Consider the following 23663-nt stretch of genomic DNA (forward strand, 5'->3'; position numbering starts at 1 on the left):
GTCCCCCCCCGGCTCCCGATTCCCCCCACATCACCCCCCCCCCCCCCCACGTCCTCCCTTCCCTCCTCGCCCCCCCCATACCCCCCCTCTCCCCATATCAACCCTCCTGTTACCCTGTGTCACCCCCATCTCCTCCCCCTACGTCCTCCCTTCCCTCCTAGCCCCCCCATACCCCCCTCTCCCCATATCTCCCCTCCCTCCTGTTACCCTGTGTCCCCCCCCAATCTCCTCCCCCTCCCTCCCATCACCCCCCCCCCCCCATGTCCCCCCCGTACCCACTCCCGTGCCAGCTCCAGCAGACTCCGACGCGTCACTCCGGGCAGGATCAGTCCGTCCAGCGGGGGGGTCACCAGCTCCGGCTCTGGCAGGGGGTTGTGGTGACAGAGCAGGAGGTGAGCACCATCCCTCCAGTGCCCCCCCCCCCCCCCCCCCCCCCCCCCTCCCCTCCGTGCCCCCCACCCCGTGTCCCCCGTACCTCCATCCTCGCGGTGCCAGAAGACGAAGAGGTTCATGGTGCCGACCTCGGTCAGGAGCCGCTCGGGGCCGTGCAGCCACAGAACCTGCTGGCAGCCCTGGGCCTGCGCCGCCCGCTGCAGCGCGATGGTGGGGCCGTAATTCCTGGGGGGGGGGGACGGGACACACACATGGGCAGCCGGGACCCTGCACCCACCCGTCCCGCTGCTCCTTGTGCCTGGGGCCACCCCAATGCTTGGGGTCCCCCCAGACAACGGGGTCTCCCCAAGTACCCACATTCCCCCCCCCCCCCCCCCCCTCCAAATACCCAGATTTGCACTCTGAACATCTGCCCCCCCCCCCCCAAAAAAAAACATCTGGGCCCCCCCCCCCCAAATACCTGGGTTCCCCCCCAATTGCCCGGGTCCCCTATCTGCCTGGGTCCTGCCCCAGCCACCCAGGTCCCCCCCCCCCCATGCCAAGGACCCCTTCCTGGACCCCCCCATCCCCATCCCAATCCCACCAGTGCCCACTCACCCCCCCCAATTTGCAGTGGCCGGCACCCCCAGGCCAGGCGCGGGTGTAGGTGGGGTCAGCCAGGAGCCCCACGGGGCTGAAGTGACCCCCAGGGAAGTAGGGTCCCACGGGGCAGAGGATAACGAAGAGCAGCGCCCGCCCAGGGGGGGGCCACCCCCAGCGAGGGCTGATGAGAGGGTCAGCACCCTATAGCCCCCTCCCCCTCCCCAGGGCACCTCGTAGCCCCCCTGGGAACCCCAGCATCCCCCCCAGGACTCTCCAAAGACCCTGGAGCCTCTCCCAACCCCATGAGTTCTCCCCAGAGATCCCCAGGATGCCAAACAGCCCCCCCCCCCCGGACCCTGTGATCCCACAGAGACACCCCCCCCCCCCCATCCAAAACCCCTCCAGGGCCCACCCCCCAGACCCCTATACCCCCCCAGGGCACCCTATAACCTTCTCAGAGACATCTCCAGGACCCTAAAATCCAACAGAAACCCTCATAACCCCACAGGCGCCCCCCCCACCCCCCCAGGACACCCCTAGGTCCTCTGTGAACCCCCAGGGTACCCCACAACCCCCCTAAGGGCACCCATAGCCCCCCCCCCCCCCCCCCAGGACACCCATACCCCCCCCCAAGGGGGCTCGATAATCCCCCAGGTCACTTATAACACCCCCAGAGATGCTCCCAAGACCCCAGAGACCCCTGTAAGTCCCCCAGGGCCCCCCCCCCAGACCCCGACATCTCCCCCCGTCCCCCCCCCCACCTCGGTGCCGATGAAGGTGGGGCGGATGTAGAGGCTGGCGGAGTCGGAGCGGGGCACCCACTCCTGCTCCAGCCGCAGCAGCGCCCGGATACACTCCAGCAGCTCCGATCGGTCGAACGCCTGCGGATACCAGTGGGTGACCCCCCCCACCCCAAGGACACCAGTGGGTGACCACCCCCCCGCTGCCCCGATCTCCCCACAGGGGGGCCCAGGTCATCCAGGCCCCCCCCCCCCCCCCCCCCTTCGCCTCCAACTCACGGGCAAGCAGACCCTCTCGGCCGAGCGCTCCATCCGTTCCATGTTCAATTCGGGGCGAAAAAGCCGGATTTTGTCGTCGGAGCCTCGGAAGGCCTTCATGCCCTCAAAGAGCTGTGGAGGGGGGGGGGTGGTATCAAAGATCATGGAAGGGTCAGAGGTCAGGGAGGGGACATGGGGGTGGGGGTCTGTGGGGGTGTCACGGGGAGGGGGGGGGTCTTTGGAGGGGGGGGGTCCCACTGACCTCAACGGCGTAGTGCAGGGCGGAGGAAGCGGGGTGCAGGGACAGGTCCTGGAAGGGGCGTATGCGGGGGCGACCCCAGCCGGACCCCTGGGTCCACTCGATGGTCAGCATGTGGTCGGTGAAGATCTTCCCAAAAACCAGCTCCCGGGGGTCCGGCTTCGCCTTGGGGCTGCGGCTCCGCTCCACCTCCAGCTCCGACGCCTGCGGACCCCGGTGGGGGGGGGGGGGGGGGGGGTCAGGGGGACCCCAGCATCTGGGGCAGGTGGGGGGGGGGGGGGTTCAGGGGGGCCCCAGGGGGGGGTCTGCGGGGGTTCAGGGGGACCCAGGCATCTGGGCAGCCCCGAGGGGACCCCAGCAGGGGTCAGGGGGACTGGGGGGGCTCAGAGGGACCCCAGGGGTCTGGGGTCTCCCCACCCCGGGAGGACCCCGGCGTCCAACTTACCCTGAAGACGTGGTTGTAGCCTCGCCGGGGTCCCAGGAGGGTGATGAGGAACTGGGGAGGGGGGGGGTGGTCGGGGGGGGGGGGTCATGGGGGGGACCCAGGCATGCGGGCCCTCCCCCCTGCCCCAGTTCATCCCAGTCTGGGACCAGTAACAGGGGAGGGTGTCACGGGACTGGGCGGGGAGAGGGAACCTGGATACTTGGGTCCCCGCCCCCCCCCAAACCCTGGACTTTGCCCCCCACCTCCGCCATCGGCGACAGAGCGGGGGAGCCACCCGGACGCCTGCGTCCCCCGTGGGGCCTGTGGAGGGAAAAGGGCCTTGGGGGGGGACTGGGAGGGTAATTGGGGGGCACTGGGAGGACTGGAAGGGGCTCCAGTGAAGGCTGGGGGGCACTGGGAAGACCGCGGGGGGGCTCCAGTGAGGGCTGGGGGGCACTGGGAGGACAGGAAAAGACTCCAGTGAGGGCTGGGGGGCACTGGGAGGACTGGGGAGGGCCCCAGCAGGGACTGGGAGGACTGAGGAGGGCACTGGGAGGTATGGGGGGGCTCCAGTGAGGGCTGGGGGGCACTGGGAGGACCGCGGGGGAGCTCCAGTGAGGGCTGGGGGGCACTGGGAGGCCCGGGAGGAGCACCAGTAAGTTCTGGGAGGACTGGAAGGGGTACCAGTGAGGGCTAGGGGGCCCAGAAGGGGCTCCAGTAAGGGCTGGGGGGCACTGGGGGGCACTGGGAGGCCCGGGGAGGGCCCCAGAAGGGACTGGGAGGACTGAGGAGGGCACTGGGAGGTACGGGGGGGCCCCAGTGAGGGCTGGCGGGCACTGGGAGGACTGGAAGGGGCTCCAGTGAAGGCTGGGGGGCACTGGGAGGACAGGGAAAGACTCCAGTGAGGGCTGGGGGGCACTGGGAGGACCGTGGGGGGCTCCAGTGAGGGCTGGGGGGCACTGGGAGGCCCGGGAGGAGCACCAGTAAGTGCTGGGAGGACTGGAAGGGGTTCCAGTGAGGGCTGGGGGGCACTGGGAGGACTGGAAGGGGCTCCAGTGAAGGCTGGGGGGCACTGGGAGGACTGGAAGGGGCTCTAGTGAGGGCTGGGGGGCACTGGGAGGACTGGAAGGGGCTCCAGTGAAGGCTGGGGGGCACTGGGAGGACTGGAAGGGGCTCTAGTGAAGGCTGGGGGGCACTGGGAGGACTGGAAGGGGCTCTAGTGAGGGCTGGGGGGCACTGGGAGGACAGGGAAAGGCTCCAGTGAGGGCTGGGGGGCACTGGGAAGACCGCGGGGGGCTCCAGTGAGGGCTGGGGGGCACTGGGAGGACCGGGGAGGGCCCCAGCAGGGACTGGGAGGACTGAGGAGGGCACTGGGAGGTACGGGGGGGCCCCAGTGAGGGCTGGCGGGCACTGGGAGGACTGGAAGGGGCTCCAGTGAAGGCTGGGGGGCACTGGGAGGACAGGGAAAGACTCCAGTGAGGGCTGGGGGGCACTGGGAGGACCGCGGGGGGCTCCAGTGAGGGCTGGGGGGGCACTGGGAGGCCCGGGAGGAGCACCAGTAAGTGCTGGGAGGACTGGAAGGGGTTCCAGTGAGGGCTGGGGGGCACTGGGAGGACTGGAAGGGGCTCCAGTGAAGGCTGGGGGGCACTGGGAAGACAGCGAAAGACTCCAGGGAGGGCTGGGGGGCACTGGGAGGACTGGAAGGGGCTCTAGTGAGGGCTGGGGGGGCACTGGGAGGACTGGAAGGGGCTCCAGTGAAGGCTGGGGGGCACTGGGAGGACTGGAAGGGGCTCTAGTGAGGGCTGGGGGGCACTGGGAGGACTGGAAGGGGCTCCAGTGAAGGCTGGGGGGCACTGGGAGGACCACGGGGGACTCCAGTGAGGGCTGGGGGACCCGGGAGGGGCTTCAGTAAGGGCTGGGGGGCACTGGGGGGGCCCGGGGAGGGCCCCAGTAGGGACTGGGAGGACTGAGGAGGGCACTGGAAGGTACGGGGGGGCCCCAGTGAGGGCTGGGGGGCACTGGGACGACAGGGAAAGACTCCAGTGAGGGCTGGGTAGCACTGGGAGGACTGTAAGGGGCTCTAGTGAAGGCTGGGGGGCACTGGGAGGACTGGACGGGGCTCCAGTGAGGGCTGGGGGGGCACTGGGAGGACAGGGAAAGGCTCCAGTGAGGGCTGGGGGGCACTGGGAGGACTGGAAGGGGCTCTAGTGAAGGCTGGGGGGCACTGGGAGGACTGGAAGGGGCTCCAGTGAGGGCTGGGGGGCACTGGGAGGACAGGGAAAGGCTCCAGTGAGGGCTGGGGGGCACTGGGAGGACCGCGGGGGGCTCCAGTGAGGGCTGGGAGGCACAGGAGGGGCTCCTGTAAGGGCTGGGGGGCACTGGGGGGCCCGGGGAGGGCCCCAGTAGGGACTGGGAGGACTGAGGAGGGCACTGGGAGGTACGGGGGGGGCCCCAGTGAGGGCTGGCGGGCACTGGGAGGACTGGAAGGGGCTCCAGTGAGGGCCGGGGGGCACTGGGAGGCCCGGGAGGAGCACCAGTAAGTGCTGGGAGGACTGGAAGCGGTTCCAGTGAGGGCTGGGGGGCACTGGGAGGACTGGAAGGGGCTCCAGTGAAGGCTGGGGGGGCACTGGGAAGACAGCGAAAGACTCCAGGGAGGGCTGGGGGGCACTGGGAGGACTGGAAGGGGCTCTAGTGAAGGCTGGGGGGGCACTGGGAGGACTGGAAGGGGCTCCAGTGAAGGCTGGGGGGCACTGGGGGGACTGGAAGGGGCTCTAGTGAGGGCTGGGGGGCACTGGGAGGACTGGAAGGGGCTCCAGTGAAGGCTGGGGGGCACTGGGAGGACTGGAAGGGGCTCCAGTGAAGGCTGGGGGGCACTGGGAGGACTGGAAGGGGCTCCAGTGAAGGCTGGGGGGCACTGGGAGGACAGGGAAAGGCTCCAGTGAGGGCTGGGGGACACTGGGAGGACCGTGGGGGGCTCCAGTGAGGGCTGGGAGGCACAGGAGGGGCTCCTGTAAGGGCTGGGGGGCACGGGGGGGCCCGGGGAGGGCCCCAGTAGGGACTGGGAGGACTGAGGAGGGCACTGGGAGGTACGGGGGGGGCCCCAGTGAGGGCTGGGGGGCACTGGGAGGACTGGAAGGGGCTCTAGTGAAGGCTGGGGGGGCACTGGGAGGACTGGAAGGGGCTCCAGTGAAGGCTGGGGGGCACTGGGAGGACAGGGAAAGACTCCAGTGAGGGCTGGGGGGCACTGGGAGGACTGGAAGGGGCTCTAGTGAGGGCTGGGGGGCACTGGGAGGACTGCGGGGCGGCTCCAGTGAAGGCTGGGGGGCACTGGGAGGACCGCAGGGGGCTCCAGTGAGGGCTGGGGGGCCCAGGAGTGGCTCCAGTAAGGGCTGGGGGGCACTGGGAGGCTCGGGGAGGGCCCCAGTAGGGACTGGGAGGACTGGGAGGGGCTCCGGTGAGGGCTGGGGGTCACCGGGAGGACAGGGGGAGGGCTCCAGGGAAAGCTGCGAGGACCCGGCCGGAGGGGGGGGGTGTCCGGTAGAGACTGGGAGGACTCGGGAGGGCCCGGGGGACCCCGCCCCGGAAGCAGTTCCCACCGCCCCGGAAGCGGCCCCCCACTCACCGCTCCGCCACCCCGGCACCGGGACCGCAGCGCCGCCGCCATCGTTTCACCGCCGCGCGCCCGCCCCCGCTCTCGGCCAATGAGAGCGCGCCGCACCACCCCGCCCCCGACGCCCGCCAATGGCAGCCGCTCTCCTCCCCGCCTCTCGGCCACGACCCCGCGGCCAATAGCGAGTGCCGCCGCCGGCCCGCCCCCTCGAGACCACGCCCCTCTTGGCGGTAAGGGAGGGGGAGGAGCGAGACGGTGGGCGGGGCGAGCCTTCGCCGCCGTTGCCGGGCAACGTCAATAAAAGCCGTTTTCCCGCCCTCTTCTTAGTTGTGTGGCCCCGCCTTTATAATTCACGCTTGCCACGCCCCCTCCCTCCGGTCATTTGCATGCAGGCCACGCCCTCCCCGGGTTGTCGCTCACTCCCTCTGCCCGGCGACCGGGTGGGTCCTGGCACGTGCGTGGGCGGGGCCCCTCCCTTGGGCGGGGCCCCTCCCTTGGGCGGGGCCCCGCCCTCCTCCTAAATCCGATGAATGGCAGCACCCGGACGCCTCGGTCCCCCCCCCTCCCCAATCCAACACCTGGGTCCCCTGGGGGCTTGGGTGTGCCCCGGATCCCTGGGTGTGCCCCCCCCCCCAAACCCCCTCCCCCCAACACCTGGGTCCCCCCCCCACCCCCAAACAGAGGGGTCGCAGGGTCTGGGGTCAGAGGTCAGGAGCAGGTGCAGGTCAGAGGTCATGCCAACCCTCCCTCCAACCTTCAGGGGCAGCCCCTCACCTCTGCCAAGTGCCCCCCCCCACACACACCCTTCACCCCACCCCACAGCACCGCGTCCTCGCGTGGGTGGGGTGGGGGGGCCACCGCCCATGGGTGGGGGTGGGGCGGGCGGGGCTCCTACACCCCCCAGCACCGCGCCCGGGCGGGTGCAGACATGGAGCCGACATCGACGGAACCGCAGCATCGCCCGGACGCCGGGGTCCCCCCCCCCGAATCGTGTCCCCCCCCCCGGCCCCACCCGTTGGGGCATCTGCTCGGCCGGCCGGATCTGCCACGACTTTTTGGTGGCCCTGAAGACCCTCCCCCCCGAGGAACACACGGTGCGTCCGGACACCGGGGTCCCCTGGGGGTGGGGGTCCCGGATATTGGGGTACCCCCTTTGACCCCCCCCCACCCGTGTGTGTGTCGTCCCCCCCCCCCAGGCGGTGGCGGTGGCCGCCCGGGACCTGCCGCGTGCCCAGGCCTTCGCGCGGCGTCACGGATTGCCCCGGGCTTACGGCTCTTACCGGGAGCTGGCAGAGGACCCGGACGTGGGTGAGACCCCCCGGCAGGGCGTGGGGTGGGGGGGCAAGGGGGGGGGGAGCAGGGTGTCACCCCCCCAGACCCCAAGGTGGTGTTGGAGGGGGGCTGATCCCACCCCGACACCTGGGTCCCTGGGGTGGGGGGGGGGTGTGGGCACTGAGGGGGACGCAGGGGTGCCCGGAGGTGCTGGGCTGACCCGGACCCCCCCTTGCCCCCCCCCCCCAGAGGTGGTGTACGTGGGCACGGTGAACCCCCAGCACTTGCCGGCCGGGCGGCTCTTCCTGGCCGCCGGCAAGGCCGTGCTGCTGGAGAAGCCGATGGCCGTCGGCGCCCACCAGGTCCGGGAGCTCGTGGAGGCTGCCCGCAGCCGGGGGGTCTTCCTGATGGAGGTGGGGTCCCCAGTGCCCCCCCCAGTCCCAGTCCTGCTCCTTGTGTCACCGCATCCCACTCCCAGTCCCCCCCACCCTGCTCCCAATGACTCCCACTACTCCCAGTCCTGCTCCCAGACCCCCCTATTTCTACCACCCCTAATTGTCCCCATTCCCAGGGCTCCCAGTGCCCCCCCCAGTCCCAGTCCTGCTCCCAGTGACAGCCCATCCCACTCCTAGAGCCACCCCCAGTCCCAGTCCCACCCCCAGTGACCCCCCCATCCCACAACTGTCCCCATTCCCAGGGCTCCCAGTACCCTCCCCACTCCCAGTTCTGCCCCTGTTCCCAGCCCCCCTACTCCCCCCACCTGCAACCGTCCCCATTCCCATTGCCCCCCTCTCCCAGTCCTGCCCCCAGTGACCCCCGCCCATTCCCAGTGCTCCCAGCTGCCCCTATTCCCCCCCCCCCCATAACTGTCCCCATTCCCAGTGCCCCATCACCCCCCTCCCAGTCCCTCTCCAATACCCATAACCCCGTCCCCATTTCCAGTCCCTCCCATCCCAATAACCCCATTCCCAGCCCTACTGCCCCCACATTCCCAGTCCCCCTGCCAATGGCCCCGCTCCCCCCCCCCCCAGGGTTTCTGGACCCGCTTCTTCCCGGCCTGGAAGCGGCTGCAGGAGCTGGTGGCTGGGGGGGCCCTGGGGGAGCCCCGGGTTCTGCGGGGGGCCCTGGCCTTCACCCTGGGGGACGTGGAGCGGGTGCGGGAGCCTGGCCTGGCCGGGGGGGCTTTGCTCGACCTGGGGGGCTACGGGCTGCAGATGGCCACCGCCCTGATGGGGGGGGCACCCTGCAGCCTCAGGGCCCACGGCTGCCTCCACCCCTCCGGTAAGGGATGGGGGGCAAGGGGGGGGGGGCAATGAAAAACAATGGGGGGGGGGGGGGGGAAGATGGGGGAGAATGGTTTATACTGGGAGGGCACTGGAGGGGAAAGGGGGGACAATGGGGTATAGTGGGGGTGGGAGAGGACGGGGGAGAATGGTGTGTACTGGGGGGGGCACTGGAGGGGAAGGGGGGGGCAATGGGGTATAGTGGGGGTGGGAGAGGACGGGGGAGAATGGTGTGTACTGGGGGGGGCACTGGAGGGGAAGGGGGGGGCAATGGGGTACAGTGGGGGTGGGAGAGGATGGGGGAGAATGGTGTGTACTGGGGGGCACTGGAGGGGAAGGGGGGGGCCAATGGGGCACCTTGGAGGACAATAGGAATGGGGGCTGTAGGGATCCAGCGGGGGGGCACTGGGGGGCAACAAGGGGGCTGGAGGGGCTGCTGGGGCCCTGAGAGGGTTTGGGGGCCCGGGGGGGGGGTGGATCTGGGGGTCCCAGTGCCCCACAGCTGTGGGGTGCAGGGGTGGACGAGACAGTGACGATGACGCTGGAGTACGAGGGGAACCGCCAGGCCGTGCTGACCTGCTCCATGGCGGCGGAGCTGCCAGGGGGGGCTGCCCTGGGGGGCACCCAGGGATGGGCCGAGGTGGGACCGGGTCCCCCAGGGAAAGGGGGGGGGGTTGGGGTGTCTTGGGGTCGCCATGGTTGGGGGAGGAAGGCCTGGATGACGGGTCCTGGTGGGGGGTGTCCGGGGAAGTGCCATGGATAGGGGGAAGGGTCCAGATACCTCGGAAAGTGGGGGGCATGGGGGGGGGGGGGGGGGGGGGGGGCAGTAGGGGAGGAATCGTGGGGAATATCCCGGATGGGTGGGAGGAAAGCCCAGATGCCAGAGTCCCCCGAGGAGGGCGAGTGGGGGTCCTGGGGGCACCATGGGGGGGGGGGGGGGGGGGGAAAAGGTCCAGATAGCTAGGTCTTCTAGCTGGGGCTTAGCACCCCAGACTGGGGGGGGGCTCCAGATGCCTGGGTCCCCAACTTGGGGGGCACATGCAGGGAGCCTGTATCCCCCCCCAGGTCGCTCATGTGCCCCCCCCCCCCCCCCCCCCCCCGCCCAGTTCCCCAGCCACATGAACTGCCCAACGGAGCTGGTGGTGGGGGACCGGCGGGAGCTCTTCCCCCTGCCCCCCCCCTCCCAGCCCCTCAATTTCCCCCACGGCACCGGCCTGCGCTACGAGGCCCAGCACGTCCGGGAGTGCCTGCTGCAGGGTGAGTGGGGGACCCCCAGGGGGTGAGGGGGGGCACAGACACCAGGGTCACCCTGACACCCACCCCCGTTCTGCCCCCCCAGGTCTGACCGAGAGCCCCGTGATGCCGCTGGCCGAGAGCGAGCTCATCGCCCGGCTGCTGGATGAGGCGCGGCGGCAGGTGGGGGCTGCGGGGCCAGAGGGGGGCTCGCCGGGAGCCCCCAGCCCCACGGCGTGAACCCTCAGTCTTGTGGGATGAACTCTCAGCCCCATACATCAAAATACAATAAAGACCTAAAGCCAACCCAGGCTGTGTTTTTCCCCAGGTTATGTTTTCCTTACCGCCTCCCCACGCCCACACCAGTCCCCCCAGTACAGACCAATGCCCCCAGTACAGAACCACTACCGCGTCCCTTTATTCACAGCAGCAGCCCGTGCTGGCGCAGCACGGCCGTGAACGGCGCTGTCTTCGCCTCCACATTGCGCTCAGCCCGGCGCCGCAGGCTCTGAAATGGGGGGGAAAGCATTAAGGGGGGGCTCAGCATCCCTGTGCAGGGGTGCGCAGCCAGAGCACCCCCCCCCCCGCCGCAGTCCTGTTTTTTTGGGGATCTCTCTCTCACCATCAGCTTCTTTTTCTTGTTGTAGCGCAGCTTCGCCTTCTCTTTCCTCTTCTCTTCCAGCGCTGCCGTCACTGCCTGGTACTTCCAGCCCACCTCATGTGCCAGCCGGCCCAGGAAAGCGAACTGGGGAGGGGGCACAGGGACAGGGGTCAAGGGGGGACCCCGGTGCTGGGGGAGCCCCCCCGAACCACCCCCCACCTTACCTTGCGAGTGGGCTTCAGGCGGATGATCTTGAGAGCAGCTGGAACCACCATGCGCTTCCGCTGCCAGAGGAAGAGCATCACTGAGGGGGGGGCTGGATTTGGGGAGTGACAAGGGGGGGACAAAGACAGATTTGGGGGAGAACAAGGTGGGGGTTTGGGGCAGCCCCAGTGTCTCAGTATCAAAGTTTCTCTCAAGGATTATCGAACAATGTAGGTAAAAGTGCATCATTGACACAGAGTGGCAGATTTAGGGGTCCCATGGGGCTGGGGGTGGGATTTGGGGGTCCCCTCACCTTGTCATAGGGCGGGGGGATTCCATCGAACACCTTCAGCCTCTCCAGCGCTGCCTGGCCTCGCTTTGTCTTGTGGGGCAGCATCCCTGGAGGGAGCATAGGAGGGATTAGGGGGCTCTAGGGGGGCACCCCGGGGTTTGGGGGGGGTCCCCAGCCCCCCAAACTCACCTCTCACCGTCCGCCAGAAGATGCGGCTGGGGGCACGGAAGTGGTAGGGCCCCCGAGAGGGATTGGTGTTCATTCGCTTCCGCAGGAAGGCCAGGAATTTCACTGGGGGGGGGGGGGGGAATGGGCAAAGCGTTACTCCCTCACAGAACACGGGGGACCCCTGCGTCCAGGGCTCCCGTTACACCCCCCGGTAACCATCCCCCCCGCCCCACTCACGTTTGTTGCGGTAGAAGTTGCCGGAGATGTTGATGCCCTCGCAGCGCACCACGACCACGCGCCGGCCTGTGGACATGGCAGGGGGACACACAGGGACATGGAGAGGGGGACACACGGACACGAAGGGGAGAAAGACACACGGATACAGCTCAGGGGCGGCAGCGACCGGACCCACCTGCCTTCACCCCCCCCCGGCCCGGCCGCCCCGGCGCTCAGCTGGTAGTGCATGAGGCAGCTCTCACGGTCGTGAGACTCAACAGCCGAAGAGGCTCATCACCGCGCCAGGGGTGCCGGTGTCCCCGGAGGGTCCCGGTGTCCCGGGGAGGGGGGTCCCGCACTCACCCAGCAGCACCTGCTTGGCCACGATGGCCGCCAGCCGGCCCAGGAGATGCCCGCGGCCATCGATCACCAGAACCTGCGGCACCGGGAGAAGCGGGAGAGGGTCACCGGGGGGTCCCGGAGGCCCCCAGGCCCCCTCGGAGGCCCCACGTGGACGCGCTGCTCCCGGTTCCCGGAGCCCCACAGGGTACCCCGGGGCCCCGCACACCACCCCCCCGCCGCTGAGACCCTCCGCTACCGCCTCCCCAGCCCCCCCTGGGCCTTCCCGGCCGCCCCGGTCCCCCCATCCCAGGCCCACCCGGTCCCCGGGCCCGCACCCGCGGCTCCGCCATCACCGCCGCCCGCTGCGGAAAGAGGCTCCGCCCCGCGCACGCCGCGGGGTTACCCCTTCCGGCGGGGACTGAGCGCAGGGGCGGAAGTGACGTCACGCCGCGGGGCGGAAAACGGGCGCGACGCTGCGCCAATCAGCCGCCGCCATGGAGGGCGGAGCTCTCGAGCGTAACGGAAATGAGGGGGCGGAGCCTGGGCTGGCGGCCGGAAGATACGGCGCTGTACGGAAAGACAGGGCCCCTCTCCTGAGAGCCAATGGCGTTTAGTTTATGATGTCAGCAGAGGGATGTGACGCTATAAACCCAAGCTATGTAATACCGCGTCACTCACCAATGAACGCCATTTGCGGTCCACAACATTGGTGTCAGTGAGCTGGTGGCCCGAGCGGCCTGGGGTTGGTCGCCGTGCCGGTCCTGAACTAGGCCGCCACGACACCAAAGGCGACAAGTGGTGCCGAAACCCGGGAATCGTCGCCTGGACGGGTGAACGGTGGCCGGAGCGGCAGGAGCAGCCCGGTGGGGAGGACGCTCCTGGACCAACAAGGAGGGTGGAAGTCCTTGTGAAGGTCGTATCACAGTTACATAAGCAGTGGGGTATCGATTGTAAACCCAAAGGTTTTACTCTCGCGGTTGCGAGGCTTTTGAAAATTGGGGTCATTGATGATCCGGTGGATATTCTCCACCCCGAAGTGTGGGATAAATGCACTAAAGCGTTAGCCGAGGAGACGATGCCCTCGGGTTGTGGGAAAAACCTTAAGTCGTGGGGGAAAGTCGTACAGGCCCTGCGGAAGGCCATACAAGAACAGGAGACCTGGAGGGCGGCAAAGAATTGTTTGTTGGCCACCCCAAAATTGGGAGTCGAGGCAGCCACGCAGACTTTGCACCCCCCAGACAATGACGATTCTGTTGAGCGTAAAGATCTGCAAGAGGGCGACACGTCCCCTCAATTCCCAAACCCCGACCTGCTTACAGAGGGACAGAAACGAGCTAAATCCTTCTGGGGTGGGTTAGCTGAGGAAGCCAGGGGCACTGCGGAGAAACCAGATTCTGGGGAAGTCTAATAGCACAGGACAAGCTATAGTTGAACGAGCAAATCAAACTCTGAAATCTAAATTAGAGGTGTTGGCAAAACCAGAAGGTTTTGCCAACACCGTTCCCCTGGGAGACCAAGCACGACTGCTAGCGACCGCTCTTTTAGCACTAAATGAATTCCCCAGGGGGGAAGAGGTGAATAGCCCCACCCAAAAACATTGGGCCACTCGAGCGCTAGAAGAAGGCCCGTTGGTCATAATTAGAAACGAGCTGGGAGAATGGGAACAAGGGTGGAGGCTAGTCCTTACAGGGTGAGGGTATGCCGCTGTTAAAAAAGATGGAAAAGTTAAGTGGTGTCCGCTTAAGTCCATTAAACCAGACCTCCAGAATAAAACTAATGAAAACTGTGATTTTTTTGTCCGCAGGACCAGATTATCTGACGTCCTCGTAACCAGTCAGTACACCCCGGTGGCAAGAGAGGACGACAAATCGACAAGCATCCTGTCCGCATCTGGGAGCTCCATGCTGGTGGAATCCAAACAACGGCGACATAGCCCCCATGGAGGGGGGCTACGATGCCTTTGTGCGATTTTGATTTTAGAACTTGTCACTATAGGACAGGTAAAATCAGGCCACTCTCACCACCGGCCATTTAAATGGTCCCTCCTTCGATTTGAGGATCTCCAAGTTATCGCAACTCAAATAACATCAGGTGCGCCAAGTTTTAATGCCTCATTGTGTCAGCTTGTCCCAAGACACCGATGCTGGGAATACCTAGGATTTTATATGTGTCCCAGTTCAAATCCTGGGAAGGAGTATTGTAACCTCCCTAACCAGTATTATTGTGGTTACTGGGGATGTGAGACCATAGCCCCTGCATGGATACCGGGTAGCGGTAGAGACAGATACCTAAAAGTCCAGTGGGGTCCATATGGGTGCACCCCACCGCGAGGATGGCAAGGCCGTGGGCAATGTCAATACCTCTTCTTAAATGTTACCGAACCCCAAGAGGACAGTTGGTTACTTGGAAGAATTTGGGGAGTAAGGTACACAGAACCAGGGACAGACAAGGGTGGCTTAATCCTCATAAAAAAGGAGGTTGTCCCGAATGATCCACTGCTAGTAGGCCCCAACCCCAAGTAGTTATTAATGAAGCCGTCCTGACTATTCCTAACCAGAACTACGTGACTAAAAAGACCGACAACCAGGAAACAACAACAAAAAATCATATTACCACACCCGTAGCGACACGCACCACCGAAATCTCTTACGGAAATTCTCTCTGGAAAACGATACAAGCTAGCTACCAAGTACTGAACAAAACTAACCCAAATCTTACGGAGCATTGTTGGCTGTGCTACGGGATAAAACCACCCTTTTATGAGGCTGTAGGAGTAAGTGACACACCCATATGGGTAAATGGTACAAATCCAGCCCAGTGTATATGGGACACAGAAAAGCGAGGGATTACGTTAGCACAGGTGGTAGGAAGTGGCGTGTGTGTAGGTAAAGTCCCAAAGCACAAAGAACAACTGTGTGTTAATAAGACACAAGATAAAACCCGTGCAAAGTGGTTAATATCGGCCAACGATACCAAGTGGGTTTGTTCTACTATGGGAGTTACACCTTGTTTGTCGTTGGGAAAATTTGATGAATCCTCAGAATATTGTGTCCAGGTAACTATAGTCCCTAAAATCTTTTACCGTTCCAAAGACTTTGTCTACAACTCACAGATTACCCCAGAACACCATCTGTCAAAACGAGAACTCTTTACAGCACTAACAATAGCTACTCTAACGATCATAGGAGGGGCGGGAATAGGTACAGGAGTAGCATCCTTGGTGCAACAGAATAAAGAATGTAGCGCCTTGAGGATGGCAGTAGATGAGGACCTGGCTAGCATTGAACAATCAATAAGTGCATTAGAACAATCAATTAGATCACTATCTGAAGTAGTGTTGCAAAATCGAAGAGGATTAGACCTGATGTTCTTACAGCAAGGGGGGGTGTGTGCTGCGCAAAGGGAGGAATGTTGTGTGTATGCGGACCATACTGGAATAGTAAGGGATACCATGGCCAAATTGCGAGAGGCATTAGAAAAACGAAAAAGGGAACGAGAGGCACAACAAAGTTGGTTCGCTTCATGGTTTAACCATTCTCCATAGCTGACCACTCTGATATCTACCTTGATCGGGCCGATCACAATGATCGTGATAGCATTGATCTTCGGACCCTGGATATTGAATAGGCTCGTGTCGTTTGTTAAGAGCCGGCTAGAGAAGGTTAACATCATGTTGATAGAACGCCGACAACTGCTTTAAAAATGTTCTTGTTCAAAATTTCCTTTAGCTATCCCCAGTTATACCCTGTTACTCCCAGTTACCCCCCAGTTATCTCTTGCTTAGCGTGCCTTATGTTTTCTATTCAAGTTTGTGATATATTTTAAGATTGTTATAAAGCATAGAATAGGAACAAGATGCATTTAGTATGTTTTTTTATCCAAGTTTTCGATATATATATTCTTCAAGATTGTTATATTTTAGCCAATTTAATTACGCATAGGGAGGGGGGAAAACGTAGGTAGTCAGGGTCTGGCGGCCGGAAGATACCGCGCTGTACGGAAAGACAGGGCCCCTCTCCTGAGAGCCAATTGCGCTTCGTTTATGATGTCAGCAGACGGAAGTGACGCTATAAACCCAAGCTATGTAATGCCGCGTCACTCACCAATAAACGAGTGACATTGGCGTCAGCGAGCTGATGGCCCGAGCGGCCTGCGGTTGGTCGCCGTGCCGGTCCTGAACCAGGTCGCCACGACACCGAAGGCGACGCTGGACCCCTCGGCCCCCCGGTGACACTCCCAGTGCCCCCCACTCCCCCCGCCATGTCCCCAGTGTCTCCCAATACATCCCCCAGTGCCCCCCTACAGTACCTCCCAGTGGCCCCCAGTACCCCTAGCAGAACAGGCCCGCAGTTCACGTAGACTCGAGGGGCCGATCCGGGGGCCGCAGCCCCCCCTGTATTTATATATGTACAGCGTGGAAAAGGGGGGCGGGGGGACCAGCATTGGGGGGTCCTGGGGCACCGGGAGGGGTGCTCTGAACAAGGGGGGGGGGGGGGGGGGCCGCGATCCCGGCTCGGGGGGAGGGGGGGCTCCGGTGGGGGTGGAGGGGGTCCCGGGGTGTCCCTGGGGGGGGGGGGGTTGGTGGTCTCGGGGGAGGGGGGGGGGGGGCTCCGGGGGTCGTCCCCGGTGGTCCTTGGGCAGGCTCGGGGAGAGGGGGGGGGGGGTTGGTCCTCGGCGGCGGTGGGTGGGGGGGCTCATCCCTGGGTCTCCCCGCGGGGGCCGGGAGCGGGGGTGGTGCCGGTGGCCCCGTACCCCGCGGGGGGGCCGCCCGGGGGTCCCCCCCCGCCGCCTCCTTCCTCCTCCCCCTCCCCCTCCTCCTCCTCGTCGCTGTCCCCGCCCCTGGGCGCCAGCGGCTCCGCCTCCTCGCGCGGCGGCTCCGCCCACCGCTGCGGCTCCCCCGAGGCGAAGACGCCGTAGAAGGCCACGCCTCCGTAGTGCACCAGCGCCGCGATCAGGAAGACCCACTGCCACTCCTCCCGCGTCTGCCAATCCGCCGCCGCCCGCCAATCGGCGAGGCGCGGGGGCGGGAGCGCCGGGGCGAGGGGGCGGGGCCGGAGGGGTTGAGGTGGAGCCGACGGGGCGGCGGGCGTGGTCAAAGAAGGGAGGGCGGGGGGGCAGGGAAGGGGCGGGGCCGAGGCAAAGGGGAGGGGCCGAGGCAGGTGGGCGGGGCCAGAGGGTGGCGGTGAGTCTCAGGGTCCTAGAGCCCTCCCCCAGCCTCGTGTACCCCCCCCGTCCCACGGCCCCAGTGCCCCCATCACGGTCCCAGTGCCCCCTCTTGGGCCCCCAGTGCCCCCCAAAACCCCTAATGCCCTACCCTCCACCCCACTGCCCCCCCCCCCCCCCCCCATCGGGGCCCAGTGTCACCTATAGTCCCCATGACACCCCAGGTCCCTATTTCCCCCCCAGGTCCTTTATCCCGCAGGGTCCCCCTCGCCCCACAGCCCTGCTCCACCCTCACCCCCCCCGGTCCCCCCCCCCCCCACCTTGTGCCGGGTGAGGGCCCCCACGATGAGGGGACAGACCATCCCCGAGAGCGTCCCCACCCCGTTGGAGAGCCCCATCAGCACGCTGGCGTAGCGGGGGGCGATGTCCAAGTGGTTGACGTTGAACCCTGGGTGGGGGGCAGCAGGGGAGTCACCCACACGCGTGTCCCCCTCCCCGTGTCTCCCCCCTTCCCGCATCCCCACCGGAGATGGCGAAGCCGCTGAAGCCGACAGCCAGGACGAGGAAGGAGATGGCGACGGCGCGGGACCGCGAGTAGCCCACCACCAGCAACAGCGTCGCCTCCATGCCAAAACCTGCAGGGCCGGGGGGGGGGGGGGGTCACCCATGGCCAAGGACACCCCAGACCCCCCCCCCCCATCTGCTTCCAGGGTTCCCCAACACCCCCTGATTGCCCCCAGGTGTCTCCACATCCTCCCCAGGACCCCCAGTGCCCTTGCCTCCCCCTTCTCCCCCACATCCCCCTCCCTGTTCCCCCCCCAGGTCCTCCCCTTGTCTCCCTCCATGTGGCCCCCAATGTCTCCCCCTCACGCTCCCCCCAGTGCCCCCCCCCCTCACCGCCGCAGTTCATCATCTTGCGAACGTTGGTGGTCGACATCAGCCCCCGGGAGCGCAGAAAATCGGCGATTTGGCCCCCGATGGGGACGACGATCGTCATCACCAGGTGAGGCAGGGCCGAGAGCAGCCCCACCTGCGGGGGGACATCAGTCGTGGGGTGCCCGGACCCTGGGGTCCCCCCCCCCCCCGAGGCAGGGTTGGGGTCCCACCTTGCTGATCTCAAAGCCGAAGACCTCCTCGAAGTAGGCGGGCTGGCTGATGAGCAGCAGGTAGAAGGTCCAGCTGCGGCAGAAGTTGGCGACGATGATGGCGTAGACGGGCATCGAGGTGAAGAACTGCCGCCAGGGCGTGGCCAGCTGCGGGGGCAGGGCTGCCAGCGACCTCCTGACCCCTGACCCCCGACCCCGCTGACAGCGACCTCCCACCTCCTGACCCAGCACCCAGCCATCTTTCCCCCCGACCCGCCTTTGACCTCTGACCCCGCGGTCAAAGACCCGCAAGACCGACCCGACCCTTAACACCGCCGCTGACCCCTGACCCAGCCCGCCAGTGACCCATGACCCCGGCACCCACCTCGCCCCGACCCCTCATCCCGCTGCCAGGACCCTGCCGGGTCCTGACCTCCGACCCCTGACCCCCCCCTTGCCCCGCCCACCAGCAGGGGGTTGCTGCCGACACTCTCCCCGATGCTCTCCTCGATGTACTTGCGCTCCTCGGGGGAGATGGTGGGGTGCTGGGCCGGGCTCTCGTAGGACACCAGCACCCAAAACAGGTACCAGCACACCCCGAAGCTGCCTGGGGGGGGGGGGGGGGGGGGGGGGGGGTGGGGTCAGGGCAGGGCCGGGCCCCAGGGCGGGGTATGGGTGGGGTCAGGGAGGGGGTCGGGTCTCACCGTAGACGTAGAAGACGGAGCTCCAGCCCGTGTACTGCACCAGGACGCCGGCCAGGGGCATCGCCACCACCGCCCCCGCGTAGGAACCTGCGTCGGGGACCCATGCATCTGGGGGGGGGAGGGTCGGGGGTCTACAGCCCCACTGCCCCCCCCACCCCCTCACAACCACCACCCAGGGCGGGGCCGGCCCCTCCCCTTCCCTCCATCGGTGTTGGTGGTCCTTGTTCCAGCCCGCAGACCCTCGCCCCCCCCCCCCCCCCAACCCCCCCAATACCGCAGAAGGCCGTGGTCGCCAGGCGGCTCCTCTCCAGGGGCGGGGCCCACTTGCTCCAGATCCCGTGACACGCCGGGTAGGTCACGCCCTGGGTGGGGCAGGGTGTGTTTGTGTCACACCCAGCCCCACCCACCAAAAGGGAATCGGCCCCGCCCCTTCTCATCTTTCACCCCACCACCTCTCACCCCACCGACACCTGCAGCAGCCAATAGGGCGTGGCTACCCGCCCCACCCTTCAGCCTCAGCAACCAATGGGGAACGTCCCAACGGCCCCGCCCTCACCTCCACCAGACCCTGCAGCACGCGGACGGCGATGACGCAGCCCACGTGGGTGCGGGCAGCCGAGGGGATCAGCATGTTGAGGAGCGAGGTGGAGACGATGGCGAGGCCGAAGACCCTGCAGGGGCGAGGGGGAGACGCGTGCGAGGGGGGGGGGGGGGCACACGCACGAGCGAGGGGGAACGCGTGCAACGGGGGGGGGAACGCGTGCAACGGGGGGGGGAACGCGTGCAACGGGGGCGGAACGCGTGCAACGGGGGCGGAACGCGTGCAACGGGGGCGGAACGCGTGCGAGTGCTGGGACTGTTGTCCCAACCCCCCCAACTGCGCGCCCCCCCCCACCCACCCACCTGTTGGCTGCAAACTTCTGGGCGATGAAGCCCCCCGGGATCTGGGTGACGATGTACCCCCAGAAGAAGGAGCCGTGGATCATCCCCACTGTCTCAGGGTCCCAGTTGAACTGGGCGCGCTGGGAGGAAGGGGGGAGGTCACCGTGGCCCGGATCCCCTGAACCTGCTCCCTCCCGACCACAGCTCCCCCACAAGTCCCCCCCCCCGCCCCCCCCCATACCTGCCCGTGCGCCCCGTTGACCATGCTGACGACGGCCACCCCCAGGTTGCAGCGGATGCCGAAGCTGATGCAGAAGCCGATGGCGCAGAGGATGGCGATGCCGTAGCGCCGGGGGAGGCCGCAGCAGGTGCAGTCCAACACGGGGGGGTGCGGGCCCCCTCCCCCAGAATCCCCCCCGGAGCCCCCCCCAGGGCCCAGCTCCAGCCCCTCTGCATCGTCCTGCCGCCGCTCTAGGGCCCTGGAGGGACGGGGGTCCCGGAGAGCGGCTCTGGTCACCCCATGTCCTGCAGCCCCCCCCGCCACATCCCCTCATCCTCGTTATCCTGGCCCCCCCCCACCCCCCCCCAGATCCCTGGTGTCCTCCTGTCCCCGCAGACCCCATGTCCTACCTCCCCCCGCCTTGTCCCCAGGTTCCCCCGTCCGTCCCCCCCCCCCCGGCGTGGTGACAGCAGATTACCACGGGTCTAAATCCCCCGTCTGAGCCCCCGGGGGGGGGGGGGGGGGGGGGACGGACGAGAGCGCACACCCGTCGCACACGGGCCGGGGTGGGGGGGCCAACAGGGGCACACGCGTGTGCAAGCCCCCAGGCACCCCCTGCGTGTGCTCTGGCACGCTCACACTTACATAAGCTGGGGGGGGGGTGTGTGTGGATTAAGGGCAGCGGGGGGGAGGGGGGTCAGAGCCACTGGCACGCATATGTGCGCAGAGTGGGGAAAAAGACACCCCCCCCCGGGGCGTGCAGGCAGCCTGAGGGGCCCGGGAACCAGCCCCCCACCCCAATGCCTGGGTCCTTCTCACCCCCCCACGCCCCCCCCCCCCCCCCCTCCCCCAAAGGGGTCCCCGCTCACCGGTGCAGGCGGCCCAGCCCGGCCCCCACCTGCCGCCTGAACTCCTCCTTGTTGAACTGCATGGCGGCTCAGGGCACCATGGTCTGCCGGACACTTGGGTGCCCCCCCCCCAAGACGCCTGGGTGACCCCCCCCCCCCCCCTCCCCTGGGCCGGCTCCCCTCGGATGCCCGGGTCCTTTCTCCTCCTCCCGGACGCCTGGGTCCTCTGGGAGCCCCCCCTCTCCCTCGCCGCCGGCTCAGCGCTAAATCCCCCCCGCGTGGGCAGAACCCCCCCCCCCCACCTCTTTGCGTGGGGGGAGGGGCAGGCTGCCCGCACTACTGAGTCCGCTGCCCACGGGGCGGGGGGAGGGGGCAAAGTGAACCCCGGCACCCGGCTGCCGCCCCCTCCCCGTAGGGGTGGCGGGGGGGACCCCCGGCCCGTCACATAAGCAGGCAGGCGCTCCGGTGACCCTTTATTGCTGGTTTTGATACAAAAAAAGGGGGGTGGGGGGTGGGGAGACCCCGGTGTCCCTGGGGGGGGGGGGGGGGGCAGGGGGGCTGCCCCCTCACGCCTGCAGAGGCATCGTCACAGTAAGGACCTGTGGGGGGGAGGTCAGAGGTCAGGGGTCAGTTGGGGGTAGGGTGGAGACAAGAAAGGGGTGGGGCTAAAAGGTGGGTGGGGTCAAGAGTTACCATGGTTACTGTTACCTAGGTGACATGGCTGGGCGGGGCTAATTGCAGGGAAAGTGGGCAGGGCAGTGGGGCGTGTTCAGCTCATTACCATGATGACAGTTACCTTGGTACGCCGGTGAAAGCGGGCGTGGCAGCGGGCGGGGTCGGGGGGGAGGGGCAGCCCCAGCTCCAGGAGGGGGGGGGCCCCCCTCTGCCCCCCCCAGCACCAGCCGCTCCTCACTCAGCCCCAGCCACAGGGACCCTGCTCCTGCCTGGGTGGGGCAGGGTGGGGTCAGGGGAGGGGCCAGACAGCCCCACCCCCACCTCACCCCTCAGGGTCGTCGTTGTCCCCCCCCCCCCCCCCCCCCCCCCGACCTTTACAGGGACCCCCCACCCCTCCCCAGGATCAGGTTGACCCCCCCCCAGTGCCCACCCAGACCCCCTCCCTCTTCCACCCCCCAGCCCCCCCCCCCCGTGCCCCCCAACTCACGGCATGGGGCAGTAGGACGCGCGCCTGCAGCACCTGCGGGTGCTGGGAGGAAGGCTCTGCCACCACCACGAACTGGGGGGGCCCTGGGGGGCTGGGGGGGGGGACACAGGTCAGGAAGGGGGGTCCCGGACCTGGGGTCCCCCTCCCCACTCGGTCCCATGGCTCCTACCTGGGGGGTGGCGGTGGCTCCTGCGGGGGGCTGCGAGGAGAGGCAGGTCAGCGGGAGGTGGGGGGAGACAGGGAGGTCCTGGGGAACACCAGGGGTGTCGGGGGGGGCGGGCCAGGGTGGACCCCACTTACTCCTCAAGCTCCTGGATGTGGGGCCGGGGCCGCGCCCGGATGTTCTGAGCCGAGATGGAGCCCATGAACTTGCGGTTCCGCAGCACCCGCCAGCCTGGGGGGGGACCAGGGGGGTCATGGGGGTGCGAGACCCTCCCCACGACCCCCCTCCTGGTGTCCCAAACCCCCCAGCACCCCGCTGCTGTCCCTGTTCCCTCCCATTTCCACTCCCACCAGTTTACCCCACCACTCCCAGTGCCCCCAGGTGCTCCTCCTGCCCCGCTCCTCCCAGTTCCCATCTCTGTCCCCAGCCTGACGCCCCCCGTCCCAGTGCCCCCAGTCTCCCGTACCAGTCAGCTCCAGTTCCACCCCATACTTTTCCGACAGCCCCTCCATGGCCACCGTCAGGAAGAACTCCAGGTACAGGGGGTCAGCCTAGGGGGGGTTGGGGAGGTTAGGGTCCCCCAATTCCCCTCACAAGCCCCGCCCCCCCCCCCCCCAGCCCCCTCTCACCTGGAGAGTGCGGAAGAACCCTGAGTTCACCACCACATCGTAGGCAGTGCAGCCCTGACCACCTGCAGGAGAGGGGGGGAGGTGTCAGGGGGGGTTGGGGAGGTGTCAGGGGGGTTTGGGGGGCTGGAGAGGATCGGGGGGTTGGAGGGGGGGGGAATCTTACTGCGGTCCAGTTCGGCGTGGGGCTCCCCCAGGCTCATGGGGATGCGGAAGGCCCCAGCAGCGCTGGGGGGGGCGTGGAGGAGGCGCTGCAGCCCAGGGGGGGACAGTGGGGGGGGCGGGGGCACCTCCCCCGAGTGACAGACGTTGACGAAGACCTTGGCCCCCCCCGCCCGGGTCTTCACACACAGCCCTGGGGGAAGGGGCAGGGGGGGGGGTCAGAGGGCGGCCGGGCCCCTCCGAGACCTCCCCCCAACCCTCCCCGGAGCTCTCCTACCTGGCTGCGGGGTGACAGCGCGGGAGGGGGCCGCGGGGGGGGGGTTCTCATCGTCCTGGGTCACCTGGGGGGCGGCAGAGGGACGGCGCGGGTCAGTACCGGGACCCCTCCCGGGACCCCCACCCCCCCGGTTCCCAGCCCGGCCCCACCTGAAGTAGGAGCCGCCGCAGCGCCTCGTCATCCCCCTCCTCCGCCTCCAGCTCGGCCGACAGCAGCGACGGGTCCGCGGGGGCCGCCATGGGCTGCGGGGGACACGGGGACGTGGGGAACCGGGGCCCGGGGGGGGACCCAGGCCCCGTCGCACCCCAGACCCTCCCGGTCTCCCCCAGCCCCGGGGACCACCCCCGTCCCCTCAGGGCCCCCCCCAGGCCCGGAGACCCCCCCCAGGCCTGGGACAACCCTCCCCGTCCCCTCAGGACCGCCCCCCCAGGCCGCCCCGCGTAGCCGTTACCGGCCTCCTCTCCCTCCCGCCGCGCGGCACTTCCGGTTCCGGC

General features: G+C 67.3%; 5 protein-coding genes, 1 long non-coding RNA gene and 2 other non-coding genes across 8 annotated transcripts in view; 2 read left to right on the forward strand and 6 right to left on the reverse strand.

The window, feature by feature from the left end:
- LOC126034867 (branched-chain-amino-acid aminotransferase, mitochondrial-like) overlaps positions 1-6399 on the reverse strand; it is a 6688-nt gene extending 289 nt beyond the window's left edge. The window contains 9 exon segments of the mRNA XM_049792724.1: positions 276-361; positions 476-617; positions 991-1137; positions 1139-1156; positions 1737-1856; positions 1995-2105; positions 2236-2436; positions 2678-2728; positions 6279-6399. Coding sequence (XP_049648681.1) covers positions 276-361; positions 476-617; positions 991-1137; positions 1139-1156; positions 1737-1856; positions 1995-2105; positions 2236-2436; positions 2678-2728; positions 6279-6320 — 918 coding nt within the window. The 5' untranslated portion in view covers positions 6321-6399.
- A 730-nt stretch (positions 6400-7129) lies between these two features.
- Positions 7130-10437, forward strand: DHDH (dihydrodiol dehydrogenase). Its single transcript, XM_049792725.1, has 7 exons — positions 7130-7360; positions 7463-7574; positions 7788-7951; positions 8570-8819; positions 9337-9461; positions 9928-10078; positions 10161-10437. Exons 1-7 carry the CDS (start codon positions 7130-7132, stop codon positions 10292-10294), a joined length of 1167 nt encoding a protein of 388 aa, XP_049648682.1. The 3' UTR covers positions 10295-10437.
- Positions 10438-10448: 11 nt separating this feature from the next.
- Positions 10449-12300, reverse strand: RPL13A (ribosomal protein L13a). Its single transcript, XM_049792740.1, has 8 exons — positions 12213-12300; positions 11899-11971; positions 11557-11622; positions 11341-11442; positions 11173-11258; positions 10880-10939; positions 10677-10799; positions 10449-10562 (listed from the first exon to the last, which is right to left on the reverse strand). The coding sequence occupies exons 1-8, from the start codon at positions 12225-12227 to the stop codon at positions 10476-10478; spliced, it is 612 nt and encodes a 203-aa protein (XP_049648697.1). The 5' UTR covers positions 12228-12300; the 3' UTR covers positions 10449-10475.
- Positions 11046-11116, reverse strand: LOC126035045 (small nucleolar RNA SNORD34). The gene has a single exon (XR_007504824.1). It is a non-coding gene; the product is annotated as a small nucleolar RNA SNORD34 (small nucleolar RNA).
- Positions 11763-11840, reverse strand: LOC126035044 (small nucleolar RNA Z195/SNORD33/SNORD32 family). The gene has a single exon (XR_007504823.1). It is a non-coding gene; the product is annotated as a small nucleolar RNA Z195/SNORD33/SNORD32 family (small nucleolar RNA).
- Positions 12301-12425: 125 nt separating the features above from the next.
- LOC126034883 (uncharacterized) lies at positions 12426-15731 on the forward strand. The gene is made up of 2 exons (XR_007504781.1): positions 12426-12790; positions 13682-15731. It is a non-coding gene; the product is annotated as an uncharacterized LOC126034883 (long non-coding RNA).
- An 800-nt stretch (positions 15732-16531) lies between these two features.
- Positions 16532-20958, reverse strand: SLC17A7 (solute carrier family 17 member 7). Its single transcript, XM_049792739.1, has 12 exons — positions 20801-20958; positions 19953-20190; positions 19733-19851; positions 19386-19500; positions 19104-19191; positions 18830-18916; positions 18593-18732; positions 18147-18293; positions 17938-18070; positions 17565-17675; positions 17361-17488; positions 16532-16859 (listed from the first exon to the last, which is right to left on the reverse strand). The coding sequence occupies exons 1-12, from the start codon at positions 20860-20862 to the stop codon at positions 16572-16574; spliced, it is 1656 nt and encodes a 551-aa protein (XP_049648696.1). The 5' UTR covers positions 20863-20958; the 3' UTR covers positions 16532-16571.
- Positions 20959-21325: 367 nt separating this feature from the next.
- PIH1D1 (PIH1 domain containing 1) lies at positions 21326-23661 on the reverse strand (the record flags this gene model as incomplete). The annotated part of the gene is made up of 11 exons (XM_049792726.1): positions 23621-23661; positions 23319-23411; positions 23170-23233; positions 22897-23085; positions 22734-22795; positions 22571-22655; positions 22242-22335; positions 22111-22140; positions 21942-22032; positions 21576-21723; positions 21326-21378 (listed from the first exon to the last, which is right to left on the reverse strand). Coding segments are annotated over exons 2-11 (906 nt in total), but the record flags the coding sequence as incomplete, so codon positions are not given.
- Positions 23662-23663: the final 2 nt, after the last annotated feature.

This window comes from Accipiter gentilis, chromosome 36 (assembly GCF_929443795.1).
Source record: "Accipiter gentilis chromosome 36, bAccGen1.1, whole genome shotgun sequence".
Taxonomy (NCBI): Eukaryota; Metazoa; Chordata; class Aves; order Accipitriformes; family Accipitridae; genus Astur; species Astur gentilis.

Coding starts and splice junctions, on each gene's coding strand:
- DHDH (XM_049792725.1), top strand. CDS start 7,130: ATGGGTGGGGGTGGGGCGGGCGGGGCTCCTACACCCCCCAGCACCGCG. Junction 9,462..9,927: donor GCACCCAGGGATGGGCCGAG/GTGGGACCGGGT, acceptor CCCCCCGCCCAG/TTCCCCAGCCACATGAACTG. Junction 10,079..10,160: donor CCGGGAGTGCCTGCTGCAGG/GTGAGTGGGGGA, acceptor CTGCCCCCCCAG/GTCTGACCGAGAGCCCCGTG.
- SLC17A7 (XM_049792739.1), bottom strand. CDS start 20,862: ATGCAGTTCAACAAGGAGGAGTTCAGGCGGCAGGTGGGGGCCGGGCTG. Junction 19,501..19,732: donor CAGAAGTTTGCAGCCAACAG/GTGGGTGGGTGG, acceptor TCGCCCCTGCAG/GGTCTTCGGCCTCGCCATCG. Junction 16,860..17,360: donor GGGCCCTCACCCGGCACAAG/GTGGGGGGGGGG, acceptor GCGGATTGGCAG/ACGCGGGAGGAGTGGCAGTG.
- RPL13A (XM_049792740.1), bottom strand. Junction 11,623..11,898: donor GGCCAAGCAGGTGCTGCTGG/GTGAGTGCGGGA, acceptor CCATGTCCACAG/GCCGGCGCGTGGTCGTGGTG. Junction 11,443..11,556: donor CAACTTCTACCGCAACAAAC/GTGAGTGGGGCG, acceptor CCCCCCCCCCAG/TGAAATTCCTGGCCTTCCTG.